Here is a 20352-nt window from a genome sequence, read left to right as displayed (position 1 = left end):
CCCACCACCGCCCCGCCAGACCCCCCCTTCTCCTCCGCCCCACCGCTGGGCTGGAGAGGGGGCAAGTCTTCCCAGCAGCCCTCTGTGGCTGTGTCCCAGTCCACCTCCACAGCAGCCCACTACCAGCTCTACTCTCAGTCTGTGCACTTCACCCACGGGGGCCGCGAAAGGGCAGGGGGGCCCAGTACCGGCGCTGGAGGAGGAGGGGTGGACCACACGCACCAGTACTCTAATGCCCCCGCCCACGCCGCTCAGAGCAGGACTGCCTCTAGGAAAGGGGGCTACCCAGGGGAGCCTGTTGGATCAGGAGGGGGAGGAGGAGTGGGGGGGGGCAAGGCTGCAGGTCTAAGGAGGGGCTACAGTAACGCCGCCCCACCTTCAGGCAGTGCCACAGTGATGCCCCAGCAGCAGCAGACCACCCAGAGCCAGCCGCAGAGGGCAGACCGCAGTGCGGCTGGGGGGGCTGGAGAGGGAGTACCTAAAGGAGGGGGGGCGCGGAGAGGGAAGGGCCCTTTGGTAAAGCAGTCCAAGGTGGAGGACCTGCGGGCTGGCCAGGGCACACTGGGGGGCAAGGCCCCAGTGGAGAAGAGCTCCATCCCCATCCCCACCATCATAGTCAAGGCCCCCTCCATCAGCAGTGGCAGTGGCCGCAGCAGCCAGGGCAGCAGTGTGGAGGCTGAGCCCACCCCCCCAGGGGAGACCGACAGAACCAAACCCCCCCACGGACCCCCTTCCACCCCAGCCCCGCAACCCCCTGCTCCTCCCTCCATCCCGGCCCCTCCACCACCCTCCTTCCGAGGCCAGGATAGTGACTTCACTAGCCAGTTTGGGGCGGCCATCGTGGGTGCAGCCCGCCGGGACAGGGAACGCTTCCATGAGGCCCGCAGGAAGAGCGCCTCCATCTTCATGTCTGCCGAGGAGGAGGTGGGGCCAGGGGGAGGAGGAGGAGGGGGAGGAGGAGGAGGGGCAGGCAGGACACAGACCACTCAGCAGCAGCAGTTCAGCCCCCAGTCCGGTGGCCCCCCCCCACGCCTCCGGCCCTCCAAGTCCATCGACGAGGGCATGTTCTCTGGGGACACCTTCATCCACCACACCCGCAGCATGCCCCCTGCCTTCGGCCTGCCAGAGTACTCCTCCCCGGCTCCAGACTACCAGCCCAAGTCTGTTCCGGCTGACTTCTACGGGGCGTCAAGCCGGCAGCAGGTCCCCTCTGGCACCACCTTCATCCACCCCCTGACAGGAAAGGTCCTGGACCCCTCGTCCCCCCTGGGTCTGGCCCTGGCTGCCAGGGAGCGGGCCCTGAAGGACGACGGCAGGATGAGGAGGGAGAGAGGGACCGAGCACCAGTTTGTACGACAGATGTCCAGTGTGGTGACATTCCCCTCCCAGGCCACCTCACCCACACCGGCTTCCTCAGCCACCCATTCCTCCAGCTCCTCCTATCTGGTCACCTCCTCATCCCTAGCCGCCACCACCTCCTCCACCAGCCAACCCCCCTCCCCCAGGATCCTCAGGGGTGCAGGCTGGGGCGAGGAGGGGGGAGGAGGGGAGCGGGAGAGGGAGGGTGGCGGGGCCAGAGAGGGGCTGAGGGTGCGCTTCTCTGAGGACAAAACAGTCCACACACATCACTACCAGTCCCAGCACTACCAACCCTCCTACAGGGAGGAAAGACAGAGGGAGAGGTCGAGAGAGAGGGAGAGGGAGAGGTCGAGAGAAAGGGAGCGGGACAGAGAGGGGTACATGAGGCAGCAGACAGCACCTACCCAGCAGCCCCATCAGCTGTCGTCCCAGCAGCCTCGCCAGGCCTCGTTTCTGAGGATGGAGAGTGAGGCAGGCTACATCCTGTCTCTCACCCCTCCATCTCCCCCCGCTACAGCCGCCCCGTCTCACCCTCAGGGGGGAGGGGGTTCCGGGGGCAGTGGCCTCATGGTTCTGCCGCCCCCTGCCCCCTCTGTGGATGTGGATGATGAGTTTGTGTTTGCTGACCCACTGCCCCCTCCGCTGGAGTTTGCCAACAGCTTTGACCGGGGTGGAATGTCAGGTTACACACACCGTGCCATTATCAACAACCTGGCCTCACGCCAGCAGCAGCCCCCACCACCTCCCCCTCCTCCCCCACCACCCCCTCCAAAAGACATGTTTATCAGTGGGTTCCCGGCCCACACCCCCCTACCCTCCCCACAGGCGGGGGACTCTACCACCTCCAGCCTTACCTCCTATGACAGTGAGGTGGCCAACCTGACCCAGTCAGGAAACTCCCCCACTCAGACATCACCCAACCCCCTTCCTCCACCCTCACCCTCCAGCCTCCAGCCCACAGGACCCCCGCCTCCCCCCTCTGTCTCCCCCCCACCCCCACCCAGCTCCTTTCACAGACCCTCCCTTGCCATGACCCACTCTCACCACCTCTACAACAGCACGCACACCGGGCGCTCCTCTCCTTCCCATGGGCGCTCCTCCCCCACTCCTCCTCCCAAAGGTCGCTTCTCCCCCACCCAGGGTCGCTCCTCCCCCACCCAGGGTCGCTCCTCCCCCACCCAGGGTCGCTCCTCCACCATCCATAGGAGCTCATCCCCCACCCCTCCTCCCCACTCCATTGCAGGTTCCCCATCCTACCGTGGTCCCCCTCCCATCTCCTCCACCGCAGCCTCCTCTGGCCCCTTCCGGGGCTCTGCAGCCCTGACTTCCACCGCTCCCTGTACCACCACCACCACCACCACCACCGCTGCCACCACCACGAGGACCTCAGTCCAGCCCCACCAGGACAGGACACACCCAGCCCCCTCTGGTTCTACAGCGGCCGGCCGCAGGATAGGGGAGCACCACCCTCACCCCACAGCCAAGGCAGGGGAGTCCCAGGAGACGGTGGTGGACTCTGGGATAGAGGAGCTGGACAGCCGCAGCAGCAGTGACCACCACCTGGACAACATCCTGGCCATGAGCGGAGGAGCCAGAGAGAGGCTGGAAGAGAGGCTGGAGAGAGGGAGGGAGGGAGGAGGAGGAGGGGAGGGAGACAGGGCGGGAGGAGCAGACCTCCTGGAGTCGTACATGAGCTACCTGGACGGACAGACGTTTGACATGCACAACGCCACAGCCGCCGTCTCCACCTACCCCAAATCAGGCAGGTTCAGGGAGGGGGGGCGTGCGGCCGAACTACGCAGAGAGACCGGTACCGCCCCGCCCTCCTTCCAGTCACACAGACGGAGGGAGGATGAGGAAGAGGAGGAGGAGGGCGAGGAAGGAGAGGAGGAGGACGATGGAGGACGGGAGGGTTATGGGATGACACAGAATTTGGGGCGTCCCACGTCACCCTACTTTGACCGGCCCCGGACCCCTGAGATGAAGCCTCTGTGGGGGTCAGAGGGTCAGTTAGTAGGGGACCAGGGGACCTACCTGGAGGGCCGGAGGCTGTACCCCCCCATATCCAGCATGAAGGCCAGCATCATCAATGAGCTCAGCAACAAACTGCAGCAGAGAGGGAGCCAGAGATCACTAAGTAGACACAGGTACTCACTATGATATGTTAGAGGATATTTGGTGAGGTTGTGTGTGTTGATACAGGTAAAATGACTACAGTTATATTATCTTCAGTAGACCATAGATTTCAGTACAAAGGCCTGCATGTTTTACTTGTACATCAGTGGAGGCTGCTGAGGGGAGAATGGCTCATAATAATGTCTGGAATGGAGTCAAACCATGTGTTTGATGTGTTTGATACCATCTCACTGATTCCGCTCCAGCCGTTACCACGAGCCCTTCCTCCCCAATTAAGGTCCCACCAACCTCCTGTGTTGTAAACATCAATCACACAGCGATCTCTTGTCCTGGCGCTACTTGTGTATTTTGTGGGAATGGGTGAGTGAGTGAGTGAGTGAGTGAGTGAGTAGTGAGTGAGTGAGTGAGTGAGTGAGTGAGTGAGTGAGTGAGTGAGTGGTGAGTGAGTGAGTGAGTGAGTGAGTGAGTGAGTGAGTGAGTGAGTGAGTGAGTGAGTGAGTGAGTGAGTGAGTGGTGAGTGAGTGAGTGAGTGAGTGAGTGAGTGAGTGAGTGAGTGGTGAGTGAGTGAGTGAGTGAGTGAGTGAGTGAGTGAGTGAGTGAGTGAGTGAGTGAGTGAGTGAGTGAGTGAGTGAGTGAGTGAGTGAGTGAGTGAGTGAGTGAGTGAGTGAGTGAGTGAGTGAGTGGTGAGTGGTGAGTGAGTGAGTGAGTGAGTGAGTGAGTGAGTGAGTGAGTGAGTGAGTGAGTGAGTGAGTGAGTGAGTGAGTGAGTGAGTGAGTGAGTGAGTGAGTGAGTGAGTGAATGTTTTACTATGTAAATTCTTCCCCATGTTTATGTCCCATGCTTTTGTCTCCGTCTGCTTTATGTCTCTCCTCCACCAGAAACAGGTAATTACACTCCTCCTTTCTCACACACTGTCTGTTTGACTGGACATAAAACATTTCCCCTTTCTTCAATTTACTGCCTGTGTTTCAACAGCCAGAGAAAAGAAAAGCAAGTTCCTGTCTACTCAGCACAACTTTAATAGCAATTAGCTGCTGTTAACATCCTGAGCCTCATATTGATAGCCAATCTAACAATGTCCGTCTTCAGGTGTAGGCTACTAGTGAATAGTGGTGGTGAGGTTGGGTAATGTGTTATGAATAGGGGTGGTGAGGTTGGGTAATGTGTTATGAATAGGGGTGGTGAGGTTGGGTAATGGGTTATGAATAGGGGTGGTGAGGTTGGGTAATGGGTTATGAATAGTGGTGGTGAGGTTGGGTAATGGGTTATGAATAGTGGTGGTGAGGTTGGGTAACGGGTTATGAATAGGGGTGGTGAGGTTGGGTAATGTGTTATGAATAGTGGTGGTGAGGTTGGGTAATGTGTTATGAATAGGGGTGGTGAGGTTGGGTAATGGGTTATGAATAGTGGTGGTGAGGTTGGGTAATGGGTTATGAATAGTGGTGGTGAGGTTGGGTAATGTGTTATGAATAGGGGTGGTGAGGTTGGGTAATGTGTTATGAATAGTGGTGGTGAGGTTGGGTAATGTGTTATGAATAGTGGTGGTGAGGTTGTACCGTATGTGTCATTGTCATTCCTTCTTTTCTGTCCCTAGGTTTTCAGAAGACTCCGCCTCGGCCCTGAGCCCTCCCTCAGTTCGTTCCCTGTCCCCCTCCCCTATCCACCACTCCCAGCCCGCCCTGTCCCTGTCCCCCACCCCTTCCTCCCAGTACCCCAACTGGAACCGTCCCCCGTCCCCCCAGCCCCCTGTGGCTGCCGTACAGCCCCCTCCACGCTCCCACTCTCCCCTGTCCTCCCCCACCTACTCCCCTTATCCCACCTCCCCTAAACACCGGCCTGTGTATCGCACCAAAGCCCTGGAGTTCCAGTTCATTCCAAGTAGAGAGTCCAGGAAGGCAGAGTCCCACCACCTGCAGCGTAGGAGAGCCCCCAGTCCCCTCATCTCCCCCTCAGAGAGGCCCAAACTGGGTCCCCCCCGCCCCTCCTCCCTCCCCCTCCTCCCCACCACACCCCTCTACAGCAGCCTCTACGAACTTCGCGGCTCTATGACCCCGCCCTCACCCGCTAACCACATGGGGGACCCCTACTTCTCCCCCTCCCCTCCTCTCTTCGCCCCCTCTGGTGCCCCTCCTCCCCCCAAACGCCTCCCTGTTGGTGTCTCGCTCCCTCTCCCCCACACACTTTTTATCTGGTAGCTCATCCCCTCCCCTGCACCCTCTCCCCGCTCCCCCCTGCCTGAGCTACCCCCACCTCCCTCCCCCAGCCCCCTCCAAGCCCTTTGCCTCCAAGCCACTGCCTTATTGGACCAAATACGACGTGGCTGATTGGCTGGGATACCTGAACCTGGGTGAGCACAGGGAGCATTTCCTGGACAACGAGATCGACGGCACTCACCTGCCCTCCCTCACCAAGGAGGACTATCTAGACCTGGGGGTGACGCGTGTTGGACACCGCATGAACATTGACCGTGCTCTGAAGAGAGTGACTGACAGGTAAGGGGAAGAGCGATGGATGGGTGAGAGGATAAGAGTACAGAGATAGGCCTGTCTTGTAAAATAAACAAAGATAAAACAAATCCTATGCCAGGTTGTAAACCTCTGCCTATCCTCCTCTCCTATCTCTGTCCTCTATCTCCTCTGTCACTCTTGTCTCTGTCCTCTATCTCCTCTGTCACTCTTGTCTCTGTCCTCTCTCTCTTGTCTCTGTCCTCTCTCTCTTGTCTCTGTCCTCTCTCTCTTGTCTCTGTCCTCTCTCTCTTGTCTCTCTCGTCTCTTGAATTGAAATCAGGCTCAAAATGAATGAATGTGTTATTCAGATAGTATGGCACTGGGGCAGCTCTTACTCTTGTTAAAGGGTCTGGCTCAAACAAACAAACAAACATGACTTTAATCTCTCTTTTCTTTCCCAAGGCTCTCCAGCTCTCCTTTTCCCATTTCTGCTCTGTCACCACGAGGAAGAAGGGATGATGGGAGTCGGAGCTGAGAAGACAAACAGAAAGAGAAAGGAGGGGGGATGGAGTCAGTGAGGGAACAGGAGAGAGAGAGGCCACAACTGCTGCTATCCATGATGGATTCACACAACAAAAGCAGAGGACCTGATTTCACCCAGAGGGAGGACCGATCAGGAAAAGAGAGGGGAAATGAGGGATGGAACAAGGGCTGACCAATGCCTGGTACTCAGGGCCTGGTAGCTGACTCACACAGATACACTCGCATGCACACAAATACAGTAACACACACAAGCACTGACTCTAATGTCAACACACACACACAAACACTACGAGGATGGAATGACTGAATGTACATTGAGGCAACAAATAACAATATGAGTAAAATAGTGACAAAACTTTGCCCAAAATATTGAGAGAAACAATCAAATTGTTTACCTTTTTCATCTGAGCAGTTCATAGTGTTGTTGGGGAAAGAGAGAATGAGGATTGTCCTCATTATTAACACTAGTTAGAGCTTTCTCCACCTGTCTTCTCTGGGTAGCTGTAGTTCCTCCTCTCTACCCTAGGGTTAGGTAGCTCCTCCTCTCTACCCTAGGGTTAGGTAGCTCCTCCTCTCTACCCTAGGATTAGGTAGCTCCTCCTCTACCCTAGGATTAGGTAGCTCCTCCTCTCTACCCTAGGGTTAGGTAGCTCCTCTCTACCCTAGGGTTAGGTAGCTCCTCCTCTCTACCCTAGGGTTAGGTAGCTCCTCCTCTCTACTCTAGGGTTAGGTAGCTCCTCCTCTCTACCCTAAGATTAGGTAGCTCCTCCTCTCTACCCTAGGGTTAGGTAGCTCCTCCTCTCTACCCTAGGGTTAGGTAGCTCCTCCTCTCTACCCTAGGGTTAGGTAGCTCCTCCTCTCTACCCCAGGGTTAGGTAGCTCCTCCTCTCTACCCAAGGGTTAGGTAGCTCCTCCTCTCTACCCAAGGGTTAGGTAGCTCCTCTTCTCTACCCAAGGGTTAGGGTTAGGTAGCTCCTCCTCTCTACCCAAGGGATAGGGTTAGGTAGCTCCTCCTCTCTATCCTAGGGTTAGGTAGCTGTAGCTCCTCCTCTCTACCCAAGGGTTAGGTAGCTCCTCCTCTCTACCCAAGGGTTAGGTAGCTCCTCTTCTCTACCCAAGGGTTAGGGTTAGGTAGCTCCTCCTCTCTACCCAAGGGATAGGGTTAGGTAGCTCCTCCTCTCTATCCTAGGGTTAGGTAGCTGTAGCTCCTCCTCTCTACCCTAGGGTTAGGTAGCTCCTCCTCTCTACCCTAGGGTTAGGTAGCTCCTCCTCTCTACCCAAGGGTTAGGTTGCTCCTCCTCTCTACCCGAGGGTTAGGTAGCTCCTCCTCTCTACCCGAGGGTTAGGTAGCTCCTCCTCTCTACCCAAGGGTTAGGTAGCTCCTCTTCTCTACCCAAGGGTTAGGGTTAGGTAGCTCCTCCTCTCTACCCAAGGGTTAGGGTTAGGTAGCTCCTCCTCTCTATCCTAGGGTTAGGTAGCTGTAGCTCCTCCTCTCTACCCTAGGGTTAGGTAGCTCCTCCTCTCTACCCTAGGGTTAGGTAGCTCCTCCTCTCTACCCTAGGGTTAGGTAGCTCCTCCTCTCTACCCAAGGGTTAGGTTGCTCCTCCTCTCTACCCTAGGGTTAGGTAGCTCCTCCTCTCTACCCAAGGGTTAGGTAGCTCCTCCTCTCTACCCAAGGGTTAGGGTTAAGTAGCTCCTCCTCTCTATCCTAGGGTTAGGTAGCTGTAGCTCCTCCTCTCTACCCTAGGGTTAGGTAGCTCCTCCTCTCTACCCAAGGGTTACGTAGCTCCTCCGCTCTACCCTAGGGTTAGGTAGCTCCTCCTCTCTACCCAAGGGTTAGGTAGCTCCTCCTCTCTACCCAAGGGTTAGGTAGCTCCTCCTCTCTACCCAAGGGTTAGGGTTAGGTAGCTCCTCCTCTCTACCCAAGGGTTAGGGTTAAGTAGCTCCTCCTCTCTATCCTAGGGTTAGGTAGCTGTAGCTCCTCCTCTCTACCCTAGGGTTAGGTAGCTCCTCCTCTCTACCCAAGGGTTAGGTAGCTCCTCCTCTCTACCCTAGGGTTAGGTAGCTCCTCCTCTCTACCCCAGGGTTAGGTAGCTCCTCCTCTCTACCCAAGGGTTAGGTAGCTCCTCTTCTCTACCCAAGGGTTAGGGTTAGGTAGCTCCTCCTCTCTACCCAAGGGTTAGGGTTAGGTAGCTCCTCCTCTCTATCCTAGGGTTAGGTAGCTGTAGCTCCTCCTCTCTACCCTAGGGTTAGGTAGCTCCTCCTCTCTACCCTAGGGTTAGGTAGCTCCTCCTCTCTACCCTAGGGTTAGGTAGCTCCTCCTCTCTACCCAAGGGTTAGGTAGCTCCTCCTCTCTACCCAAGGGTTAGGTAGCTCCTCCTCTCTACCCTAGGGTTAGGTAGCTCCTCCTCTCTACCCAAGGGTTAGGTAGCTCCTCCTCTCTACCCAAGGGTTAGGGTTAGGTAGCTCCTCCTCTCTACCCAAGGGTTAGGGTTAGGTAGCTCCTCCTCTCTATCCTAGGGTTAGGTAGCTGTAGCTCCTCCTCTCTACCCTAGGGTTAGGTAGCTCCTCCTCTCTACCCAAGGGTTAGGTTGCTCCTCCTCTCTACCCGAGGGTTAGGTAGCTCCTCCTCTCTACCCTAGGGTTAGGTAGCTCCTCCTCTCTACCCAAGGGTTAGGTAGCTCCTCCTCTCTACCCAAGGGTTAGGTAGCTCCTCCTCTCTACCCAAGGGTTAGGTAGCTCCTCCTCTCTACCCAAGGGTTAGGGTTAGGTAGCTCCTCTTCTCTACCCAAGGGTTAGGGTTAGGTAGCTCCTCCTCTCTACCCAAGGGTTAGGGTTAGGTAGCTCCTCCTCTCTACCCTAGGGTTAGGTAGCTCCTCCTCTCTACCCAAGGGTTAGGTAGCTCCTCCTCTCTACCCAAGGGTTAGGTAGCTCCTCCTCTCTACCCAAGGGTTAGGTAGCTCCTCCTCTCTACCCAAGGGTTAGGGTTAGGTAGCTCCTCTTCTCTACCCAAGGGTTAGGGTTAGGTAGCTCCTCCTCTCTACCCAAGGGTTAGGGTTAGGTAGCTCCTCCTCTCTACCCTAGGGTTAGGTAGCTCCTCCTCTCTACCCAAGGGTTAGGTAGCTCCTCCTCTCTACCCAAGGGTTAGGTAGCTCCTCCTCTCTACCCAAGGGTTAGGTAGCTCCTCCTCTCTACCCAAGGGTTAGGGTTAGGTAGCTCCTCCTCTCTACCCAAGGGTTAGGGTTAGGTAGCTCCTCCTCTCTATCCTAGGGTTAGGTAGCTGTAGCTGCTCCTCTCTACCCTAGGGTTAGGTAGCTCCTCCTCTCTACCCAAGGGTTAGGTTGCTCCTCCTCTCTACCCGAGGGTTAGGTATTTCCTCCTCTCTACCCTAGGGTTAGGTAGCTCCTCCTCTCTACTCTAGGGTTAGGTAGCTCCTCCTCTCTACCCTAAGATTAGGTAGCTCCTCCTCTCTACCCGAGGGTTAGGTAGCTCCTCCTCTCTACCCTAGGGTTAGGTAGCTCCTCCTCTCTACCCCAGGGTTAGGTAGCTCCTCCTCTCTACCCAAGGGTTAGGTAGCTCCTCCTCTCTACCCAAGGGTTAGGGTTAGGTAGCTCCTCTTCTCTACCCAAGGGTTAGGGTTAGGTAGCTCCTCCTCTCTACCCAAGGGTTAGGGTTAGGTAGCTCCTCCTCTCTATCCTAGGGTTAGGTAGCTCCTCCTCTCTACCCTAGGGTTAGGTAGCTCCTCCTCTCTACCCAAGGGTTAGGGTTAGGTAGCTCCTCCTCTCTATCCTAGGGTTAGGTAGCTGTAGCTCCTCCTCTCTACCCAAGGGTTAGGTAGCTCCTCCTCTCTACCCAAGGGTTAGGTAGCTCCTCTTCTCTACCCAAGGGTTAGGGTTAGGTAGCTCCTCCTCTCTATCCAAGGGTTAGGTAGCTCCTCCTCTCTACCCAAGGGTTAGGGTTAGGTAGCTCCTCTTCTCTACCCAAGGGTTAGGGTTAGGTAGCTCCTCCTCTCTACCCAAGGGTTAGGGTTAGGTAGCTCCTCCTCTCTACCCTAGGGTTAGGTAGCTCCTCCTCTCTACCCAAGGGTTAGGTAGCTCCTCCTCTCTACCCAAGGGTTAGGTAGCTCCTCCTCTCTACCCAAGGGTTAGGTAGCTCCTCCTCTCTACCCAAGGGTTAGGGTTAGGTAGCTCCTCCTCTCTACCCAAGGGTTAGGGTTAGGTAGCTCCTCCTCTCTATCCTAGGGTTAGGTAGCTGTAGCTGCTCCTCTCTACCCTAGGGTTAGGTAGCTCCTCCTCTCTACCCAAGGGTTAGGTTGCTCCTCCTCTCTACCCGAGGGTTAGGTATTTCCTCCTCTCTACCCTAGGGTTAGGTAGCTCCTCCTCTCTACTCTAGGGTTAGGTAGCTCCTCCTCTCTACCCTAAGATTAGGTAGCTCCTCCTCTCTACCCGAGGGTTAGGTAGCTCCTCCTCTCTACCCTAGGGTTAGGTAGCTCCTCCTCTCTACCCCAGGGTTAGGTAGCTCCTCCTCTCTACCCAAGGGTTAGGTAGCTCCTCCTCTCTACCCAAGGGTTAGTGTTAGGTAGCTCCTCTTCTCTACCCAAGGGTTAGGGTTAGGTAGCTCCTCCTCTCTACCCAAGGGTTAGGGTTAGGTAGCTCCTCCTCTCTATCCTAGGGTTAGGTAGCTCCTCCTCTCTACCCTAGGGTTAGGTAGCTCCTCCTCTCTACCCAAGGGTTAGGGTTAGGTAGCTCCTCCTCTCTATCCTAGGGTTAGGTAGCTGTAGCTCCTCCTCTCTACCCAAGGGTTAGGTAGCTCCTCCTCTCTACCCAAGGGTTAGGTAGCTCCTCTTCTCTACCCAAGGGTTAGGGTTAGGTAGCTCCTCCTCTCTATCCTAGGATTAGGTAGCTGTAGCTCCTCCTCTCTACCCTAGGGTTAGGTAGCTCCTCCTCTCTACCCTAGGGTTAGGTAGCTCCTCCTCTCTACCCTAGGGTTAGGTAGCTCCTCCTCTCTACCCAAGGGTTAGGTTGCTCCTCCTCTCTACCCAAGGGTTAGGTTGCTCCTCCTCTCTACCCAAGGGTTAGGGTTAGGTAGCTCCTCCTCTCTATCCTAGGGTTAGGTAGCTGTAGCTCCTCCTCTCTACCCTAGGGTTAGGTAGCTCCTCCTCTCTACCCTAGGGTTAGGTAGCTCCTCCTCTCTACCCTAGGGTTAGGTAGCTCCTCCTCTCTACCCAAGGGTTAGGTTGCTCCTCCTCTCTACCCAAGGGTTAGGTTGCTCCTCCTCTCTACCCTAGGGTTAGGTAGCTCCTCCTCTCTACCCAAGGGTTAGGTAGCACCTCCTCTCTACCCAAGGGTTAGGTAGCTCCTCCTCTCTACCCAAGGGTTAGGTAGCTCCTCCTCTCTACCCAAGGGTTAGGGTTAGGTAGCTCCTCCTCTCTACCCAAGGGTTAGGGTTAGGTAGCTCCTCCTCTCTACCCAAGGGTTAGGGTTAGGTAGCTCCTCCTCTCTACCCAAGGGTTAGGGTTAGGTAGCTCCTCCTCTCTACCCTAGGGTTAGGTAGCTCCTCCTCTCTACCCAAGGGTTAGGTTGCTCCTCCTCTATACCCGAGGGTTAGGCAGCTCCTCCTCTCTACCCTAGGGTTAGGTAGCTCCTCCTCTCTACCCAAGGGTTAGGGTTAGGTAGCTCCTCCTCTCTACCCAAGGGTTAGGGTTAGGTAGCTCCTCCTCTCTACCCAAGGGTTAGGGTTAGGTAGCTCCTCCTCTCTACCCAAGGGTTAGGGTTAGGTAGCTCCTCCTCTCTACCCTAGGGTTAGGTAGCTCCTCCTCTCTACCCAAGGGTTAGGTAGCTCCTCCTCTCTACCCAAGGGTTAGGGTTAGGTAACTCCTCCTCTCTATCCTAGGGTTAGGTAGCTGTAGCTCCTCCTCTCTACCCAAGGGTTAGGTAGCTCCTCCTCTCTACCCAAGGGTTAGGTAGCTCCTCTTCTCTACCCAAGGGTTAGGGTTAGGTAGCTCCTCCTCTCTACCCAAGGGTTAGGGTTAGGTAGCTCCTCCTCTCTATCCTAGGGTTAGGTAGCTGTAGCTCCTCCTCTCTACCCAAGGGTTAGGTAGCTCCTCCTCTCTACCCTAGGGTTAGGTAGCTCCTCCTCTCTACCCTAGGGTTAGGTAGCTCCTCCTCTCTACCCAAGGGTTAGGGTTAGGTAGCTCCTCCTCTCTATCCTAGGGTTAGGTAGCTGTAGCTCCTCCTCTCTACCCTAGGGTTAGGTAGCTCCTCCTCTCTACCCTAGGGTTAGGTAGCTCCTCCTCTCTACCCTAGGGTTAGGTAGCTCCTCCTCTCTACCCTAGGGTTAGGTAGCTCCTCCTCTCTACCCTAGGGTTAGGTAGCTCCTCCTCTCTACCCAAGGGTTAGGTTGCTCCTCCTCTCTACCCAAGGGTTAGGTTGCTCCTCCTCTCTACCCAAGGGTTAGGTAGCTCCTCCTCTCTACCCTAGGGTTAGGTAGCTCCTCCTCTCTACCCAAGGGTTAGGTAGCTCCTCCTCTCTACCCAAGGGTTAGGTAGCTCCTCCTCTCTACCCAAGGGTTAGGTAGCTCCTCCTCTCTACCCAAGGGTTAGGGTTAGGTAGCTCCTCCTCTCTACCCAAGGGTTAGGGTTAGGTAGCTCCTCCTCTCTACCCAAGGGTTAGGGTTAGGTAGCTCCTCCTCTCTACCCAAGGGTTAGGGTTAGGTAGCTCCTCCTCTCTACCCAAGGGTTAGGGTTAGGTAGCTCCTCCTCTCTACCCTAGGGTTAGGTAGCTCCTCCTCTCTACCCAAGGGTTAGGTTGCTCCTCCTCTCTACCCGAGGGTTAGGCAGCTCCTCCTCTCTACCCAAGGGTTAGGTAGCTCCTCTTCTCTACCCAAGGGTTAGGGTTAGGTAGCTCCTCCTCTCTACCCAAGGGTTAGGGTTAGGTAGCTCCTCCTCTCTATCCTAGGGTTAGGTAGCTGTAGCTCCTCCTCTCTACCCTAGGGTTAGGTAGCTCCTCCTCTCTACCCTAGGGTTAGGTAGCTCCTCCTCTCTACCCTAGGGTTAGGTAGCTCCTCCTCTCTACCCAAGGGTTAGGGTTAGGTAGCTCCTCCTCTCCTCTCCTCTCTACCCTAGGGTTAGGTTGCTCCTCCTCTCTACCCGAGGGTTAGGCAGCTCCTCCTCTCTACCCTAGGGTTAGGTAGCTCCTCCTCTCTACCCTAGGGTTAGGTAGCTCCTCCTCTCTACCCAAGGGTTAGGTTGCTCCTCCTCTCTACCCGAGGGTTAGGTAGCTCCTCCTCTCTACCCTAGGGTTAGGTAGCTCCTCCTCTCTACCCAAGGGTTAGGTAGCTCCTCCTCTCTACCCAAGGGTTAGGGTTAGGTAGCTCCTCCTCTCTACCCAAGGGTTAGGGTTAGGTAGCTCCTCCTCTCTACCCAAGGGTTAGGGTTAGGTAGCTCCTCCTCTCTACCCAAGGGTTAGGGTTAGGTAGCTCCTCCTCTCTACCCAAGGGTTAGGGTTAGGTAGCTCCTCCTCTCTACCCTAGGGTTAGGTAGCTCCTCCTCTCTACCCAAGGGTTAGGGTTAGGTAGCTCCTCCTCTCTACCCAAGGGTTAGGGTTAGGTAGCTCCTCCTCTCTACCCAAGGGTTAGGGTTAGGTAGCTCCTCCTCTCTACCCAAGGGTTAGGGTTAGGTAGCTGTAGCTCCTCCTCTCTACCCTAGGGTTAGGTAGCTCCTCCTCTCTACCCAAGGATTAGGTTGCTCCTCCTCTCTACCCGAGGGTTAGGTATTTCCTCCTCTCTACCCTAGGGTTAGGTAGCTCCTCCTCTCTACTCTAGGGTTAGGTAGCTCCTCCTCTCTACCCTAAGATTAGGTATTTCCTCCTCTCTACCCTAGGGTTAGGTAGCTCCTCCTCTCTACCCGAGGGTTAGGTATCTCCTCCTCTCTACCCAAGGGCTAGGGTTAGGTAGCTGTAGCTCCTCCTCCCTACCCTAGGGTTAGGTAGCTCCTCCTCTCTACCAAAGGTTTAGGTAGCTCCTCCTCTCTACCCAAGGGTTAGGGTTAGGTAGCTCCTCCTCTCTACCCAAGGATTAGGGTTAGGTAGCTCCTCCTCTCTATCCTAGGTTTAGGTAGCTGTAGCTCCTCCACCCTACCCTAGGGTTAGGTAGCTCCTCCTCTCTACCCAAGGGTTAGGTAGCTCCTCCTCTCTATCCTAGGGTTAGGTAGCTGTAGCTCCTCCTCTCTACCCAAGGGTTGGGTAGCTCCTCCTCTCTACCCAAGGGTTAGGTAGCTCCGCCTCTCTACCCAAGGGTTAGGTAGCTCCTCTTCTCTACCCAAGGGTTAGGGTTAGGTAGCTCCTCCTCTCTACCCTAGGGTTAGGTAGCTCCTCCTCTCTACCCAAGGGTTACGTAGCTCCTCCTCTCTACCCTAGGGTTAGGTAGCTCCTCCTCTCTACCCAAGGGTTAGGTAGCTCCTCCTCTCTACCCATGGGTTAGGTAGCTCCTCCTCTCTACCCTAGGGTTGGATAGGGGTTAGGTAGCTCCTCTCTACCCTAGGGTAAGGGTTAGGTAGCTCCTCCTGTCTACCCAAGGGTAAGAGATAGGTAGCTCCTCCTCTCTACCCAAGTGTTAGGTTTAGGTAGCTCCTCCTCTCTACCCTAGGGTAAGGATTAGGTAGCTCCTCCTCTCTACCCAAGGGTAAGGGTTAGGTAGCTCCTCCTCTCTACCCAAGGGTAAGGGTTAGGTAGATCCTCCTCTCTACCCTAGGGTAAGGATTAGGTAGCTCCTCCTCTCTACCCAAGGGTAAGGGTTAGGTAGCTCCTCCTCTCTACCCAAGGGTTACGTAGCTCCTCCTCTCTACCCTAGGGTTAGGTAGCTCCTCCTCTCTACCCAAGGGTTGGGTAGCTCCTCCTCTCTACCCAAGGGTTAGGTAGCTCCTCCTCTCTACCCAAGGGTTAGGTAGCTCCTCCTCTCTACCCTAGGGTTGGATAGGGGTTAGGTAGCTCCTCTCTACCCTAGGGTAAGGGTTAGGTAGCTCCTCCTGTCTACCCAAGGGTAAGAGTTAGGTAGCTCCTCCTCTCTACCCAAGTGTTAGGTTTAGGTAGCTCCTCCTCTCTACCCTAGGGTAAGGATTAGGTAGCTCCTCCTCTCTACCCAAGGGTAAGGGTTAGGTAGCTCCTCCTCTCTACCCAAGGGTAAGGGTTAGGTAGATCCTCCTCTCTACCCAAGGATTAGGTAGCTCCTCCTCTCTAGCCAAAGGTTAGGTAGCTCCTCTTCTCTACCCAAGGGTAAGGGTTAGGTAGATCCTCCTCTCTACCCAAGGGTAAGGGTTAGGTAGATCCTCCTCTCTACCCTAGGGTAAGGATTAGGTAGCTCCTCCACTCTACCCAAGGGTAAGGGTTAGGTAGCTCCTCCTCTCTACCCAAGGATTAGGTAGCTCCTCCTCTCTAGCCAAGGGTTAGGTAGCTCCTCTTCTCTACCCAAGGGTTAGGGTTAGGTAGCTCCTCCTCTCTACCCTAGGGTTAGGTAGCTCCTCCTCTCTACCCTAGGGTTAGGTAGCTCCTCCTCTCTACCCAAGGGTTACGTAGCTCCTCCTCTCTACCCTAGGGTTAGGTAGCTCCTCCTCTCTACCCAAGGGTTAGGTAGCTCCTCCTCTCTACCCAAGGGTTACGTAGCTCCTCCTCTCTACCCTAGGGTTAGGTAGCTCCTCCTCTCTACCCAAGGGTTAGGTAGCTCCTCCTCTCTACCCAAGGGTTAGGTAGCTCCTCCTCTCTACCCAAGGGTTAGGTAGCTCCACCTCTCTACCCAAGGGTTAGGTAGCTCCTCCTCTCTACCCAAGGGTTAGGTAGCTCCTCCTCTCTACCCAAGCGTTAGGTAGCTCCTCCTCTCTACCCTAGGGTTAGGTAGCTCCTCCTCTCTACCCAAGGGTTAGGTAGCTCCTCCTCTCTACCCAAGGGTTAGGTAGCTCCTCCTCTCTACCCAAGGGTTAGGTAGCTCCTCCTCTCTACCCTAGGGTTGGATAGGGGTTAGGTAGCTCCTCTCTACCCTAGGGTAAGGGTTAGGTAGCTCCTCCTGTCTACCCAAGGGTAAGAGATAGGTAGCTCCTCCTCTCTACCCAAGTGTTAGGTTTAGGTAGCTCCTCCTCTCTACCCTAGGGTAAGGATTAGGTAGCTCCTCCTCTCTACCCAAGGGTTAGGTAGCTCCTCCTCTCTACCCAAGGGTTAGGTAGCTCCTCCTCTCTACCCAAGGGTTAGGTAGCTCCTCCTCTCTACCCTAGGGTTGGATAGGGGTTAGGTAGCTCCTCTCTACCCTAGGGTAAGGGTTAGGTAGCTCCTCCTGTCTACCCAAGGGTAAGGGTTAGGTAGATCCTCCTCTCTACCCAAGGGTAAGGGTTAGGTAGATCCTCCTCTCTACCCTAGGGTAAGGATTAGGTAGCTCCTCCACTCTACCCAAGGGTAAGGGTTAGGTAGCTCCTCCTCTCTACCCAAGGATTAGGTAGCTCCTCCTCTCTAGCCAAGGGTTAGGTAGCTCCTCTTCTCTACCCAAGGGTTAGGGTTAGGTAGCTCCTCCTCTCTACCCTAGGGTTAGGTAGCTCCTCCTCTCTACCCTAGGGTTAGGTAGCTCCTCCTCTCTACCCAAGGGTTACGTAGCTCCTCCTCTCTACCCTAGGGTTAGGTAGCTCCTCCTCTCTACCCAAGGGTTAGGTAGCTCCTCCTCTCTACCCAAGGGTTACGTAGCTCCTCCTCTCTACCCTAGGGTTAGGTAGCTCCTCCTCTCTACCCAAGGGTTAGGTAGCTCCTCCTCTCTACCCAAGGGTTAGGTAGCTCCTCCTCTCTACCCAAGGGTTAGGTAGCTCCTCCTCTCTACCCAAGGGTTAGGTAGCTCCTCCTCTCTACCCAAGGGTTAGGTAGCTCCTCCTCTCTACCCAAGGGTTAGGTAGCTCCTCCTCTCTACCCTAGGGTTGGATAGGGGTTAGGTAGCTCCTCTCTACCCTAGGGTAAGGGTTAGGTAGCTCCTCCTGTCTACCCAAGGGTAAGAGATAGGTAGCTCCTCCTCTCTACCCAAGTGTTAGGTTTAGGTAGCTCCTCCTCTCTACCCTAGGGTAAGGATTAGGTAGCTCCTCCTCTCTACCCAAGGGTAAGGGTTAGGTAGCTCCTCCTCTCTACCCAAGGGTAAGGGTTAGGTAGATCCTCCTCTCTACCCAAGGATTAGGTAGCTCCTCCTCTCTAGCCAAAGGTTAGGTAGCTCCTCTTCTCTACCCAAGGGTAAGGGTTAGGTAGATCCTCCTCTCTACCCAAGGGTAAGGGTTAGGTAGATCCTCCTCTCTACCCTAGGGTAAGGATTAGGTAGCTCCTCCTCTCTACACAAGGGTAAGGGTTAGGTAGCTCCTCCTCTCTACCCAAGGGTTAGGTAGCTCCTCCTCTCTAGCCAAAGGTTAGGTAGCTCCTCTTCTCTACCCAAGGGTTAGGGTTAGGTAGCTCCTCCTCTCTACCCAAGGATTAGGGTTAGGTAGCTCCTCCTCTCTATCCTAGGGTTAGGTAGCTGTAGCTCCTCCTCTATACCCTAGGGTTAGGGAGCTCCTCCTCTCTACCCAAGGATTAGGTAGCTCCTCCTCTCTATCCTAGGGTTAGGTAGCTGTAGCTCCTCCTCTCTACCCTAAGGTTAGGTAGCTCCTCCTCTCTACCCGAGGGTTAGGGTTAGGTAGCTCCTCCTCATTACCCGAGGGTTAGGGTTAGGTAGCTCCTCCTCTCTACCCAAGGATTAGGTAGCTCCTCCTCTCTATCCTAGGGTTAGGTAGCTGTAGCTCCTCCTCTCTACCCTAAGGTTAGGTAGCTCCTCCTCTCTACCCTAGGGTTAGGTAGCTCCTCCTCTCTACCCAAGGGTTACGTAGCTCCTCCTCTCTACCCGAGGGTTAGGGTTAGGTAGCTCCTCCTCATTACCCGAGGGTTAGGGTTAGGTAGCTCCTCCTCTCTACCCAAGGGTTAGGGTTAGGTAGATCCTCCTCTCTACCCTAGGGTAAGGATTAGGTAGCTCCTCCTCTCTACACAAGGGTAAGGGTTAGGTAGCTCCTCCTCTCTACCCAAGGGTTAGGTAGCTCCTCCTCTCTAGCCAAAGGTTAGGTAGCTCTTCTTCTCTACCCAAGGGTTAGGGTTAGGTAGCTCCTCCTCTCTACCCAAGGGTTATGGTTAGGTAGCTCCTCCTCTCTACCCAAGGATTAGGGTTAGGTAGCTCCTCCTCTCTATCCTAGGGTTAGGTAGCTGTAGCTCCTCCTCTATACCCTAGGGTTAGGTAGCTCCTCCTCTCTACCCAAGGATTAGGTAGCTCCTCCTCTCTATCCTAGGGTTAGGTAGCTGTAGCTCCTCCTCTCTACCCTAAGGTTAGGTAGCTCCTCCTCTCTACCCTAGGGTTAGGTAGCTCCTCCTCTCTACCCAAGGGTTACGTAGCTCCTCCTCTCTACCCGAGGGTTAGGGTTAGGTAGCTCCTCCTCTCTACCCTAGGGTAAGGATTAGGTAGCTCCTCCTCTCTACCCAAGGGTAAGGGTTAGGTAGCTCCTCCTCTCTACCCAAGGGTTACGTAGCTCCTCCTCTCTACCCTAGGGTTAGGTAGCTCCTCCTCTCTACCCAAGGGTTGGGTAGCTCCTCCTCTCTACCCAAGGGTTAGGTAGCTCCTCCTCTCTACCCAAGGGTTAGGTAGCTCCTCCTCTCTACCCTAGGGTTGGATAGGGGTTAGGTAGCTCCTCTCTACCCTAGGGTAAGGGTTAGGTAGCTCCTCCTGTCTACCCAAGGGTAAGAGTTAGGTAGCTCCTCCTCTCTACCCAAGTGTTAGGTTTAGGTAGCTCCTCCTCTCTACCCTAGGGTAAGGATTAGGTAGCTCCTCCTCTCTACCCAAGGGTAAGGGTTAGGTAGCTCCTCCTCTCTACCCAAGGGTAAGGGTTAGGTAGATCCTCCTCTCTACCCAAGGATTAGGTAGCTCCTCCTCTCTAGCCAAAGGTTAGGTAGCTCCTCTTCTCTACCCAAGGGTAAGGGTTAGGTAGATCCTCCTCTCTACCCAAGGGTAAGGGTTAGGTAGATCCTCCTCTCTACCCTAGGGTAAGGATTAGGTAGCTCCTCCACTCTACCCAAGGGTAAGGGTTAGGTAGCTCCTCCTCTCTACCCAAGGATTAGGTAGCTCCTCCTCTCTAGCCAAGGGTTAGGTAGCTCCTCTTCTCTACCCAAGGGTTAGGGTTAGGTAGCTCCTCCTCTCTACCCTAGGGTTAGGTAGCTCCTCCTCTCTACCCTAGGGTTAGGTAGCTCCTCCTCTCTACCCAAGGGTTACGTAGCTCCTCCTCTCTACCCTAGGGTTAGGTAGCTCCTCCTCTCTACCCAAGGGTTAGGTAGCTCCTCCTCTCTACCCAAGGGTTACGTAGCTCCTCCTCTCTACCCTAGGGTTAGGTAGCTCCTCCTCTCTACCCAAGGGTTAGGTAGCTCCTCCTCTCTACCCAAGGGTTAGGTAGCTCCTCCTCTCTACCCAAGGGTTAGGTAGCTCCACCTCTCTACCCAAGGGTTAGGTAGCTCCTCCTCTCTACCCAAGGGTTAGGTAGCTCCTCCTCTCTACCCAAGCGTTAGGTAGCTCCTCCTCTCTACCCTAGGGTTAGGTAGCTCCTCCTCTCTACCCAAGGGTTAGGTAGCTCCTCCTCTCTACCCAAGGGTTAGGTAGCTCCTCCTCTCTACCCAAGGGTTAGGTAGCTCCTCCTCTCTACCCTAGGGTTGGATAGGGGTTAGGTAGCTCCTCTCTACCCTAGGGTAAGGGTTAGGTAGCTCCTCCTGTCTACCCAAGGGTAAGAGATAGGTAGCTCCTCCTCTCTACCCAAGTGTTAGGTTTAGGTAGCTCCTCCTCTCTACCCTAG

At 55.2% G+C, this 20352-nt stretch overlaps 1 protein-coding gene across 1 annotated transcript; it reads left to right on the top strand.

Annotated features, from left to right (window-relative positions):
• Positions 1-7: 7 nt before the first annotated feature.
• On the top strand, positions 8-7093 carry LOC116374332 (SH3 and multiple ankyrin repeat domains protein 1-like). Its single transcript, XM_031825983.1, has 5 exons — positions 8-3506; positions 4374-4379; positions 5090-5686; positions 5736-5987; positions 6405-7093. Exons 1-5 carry the CDS (start codon positions 397-399, stop codon positions 6475-6477), a joined length of 4038 nt encoding a protein of 1345 aa, XP_031681843.1. The 5' UTR covers positions 8-396; the 3' UTR covers positions 6478-7093.
• The last annotated feature ends 13259 nt before the right edge of the window (positions 7094-20352 follow it).

Source organism: Oncorhynchus kisutch, linkage group LG6, assembly GCF_002021735.2.
Source record: "Oncorhynchus kisutch isolate 150728-3 linkage group LG6, Okis_V2, whole genome shotgun sequence".
NCBI lineage: Eukaryota > Metazoa > Chordata > Actinopteri > Salmoniformes > Salmonidae > Oncorhynchus > Oncorhynchus kisutch.
This window is presented reverse-complemented; position numbering and strand designations above follow the sequence as displayed.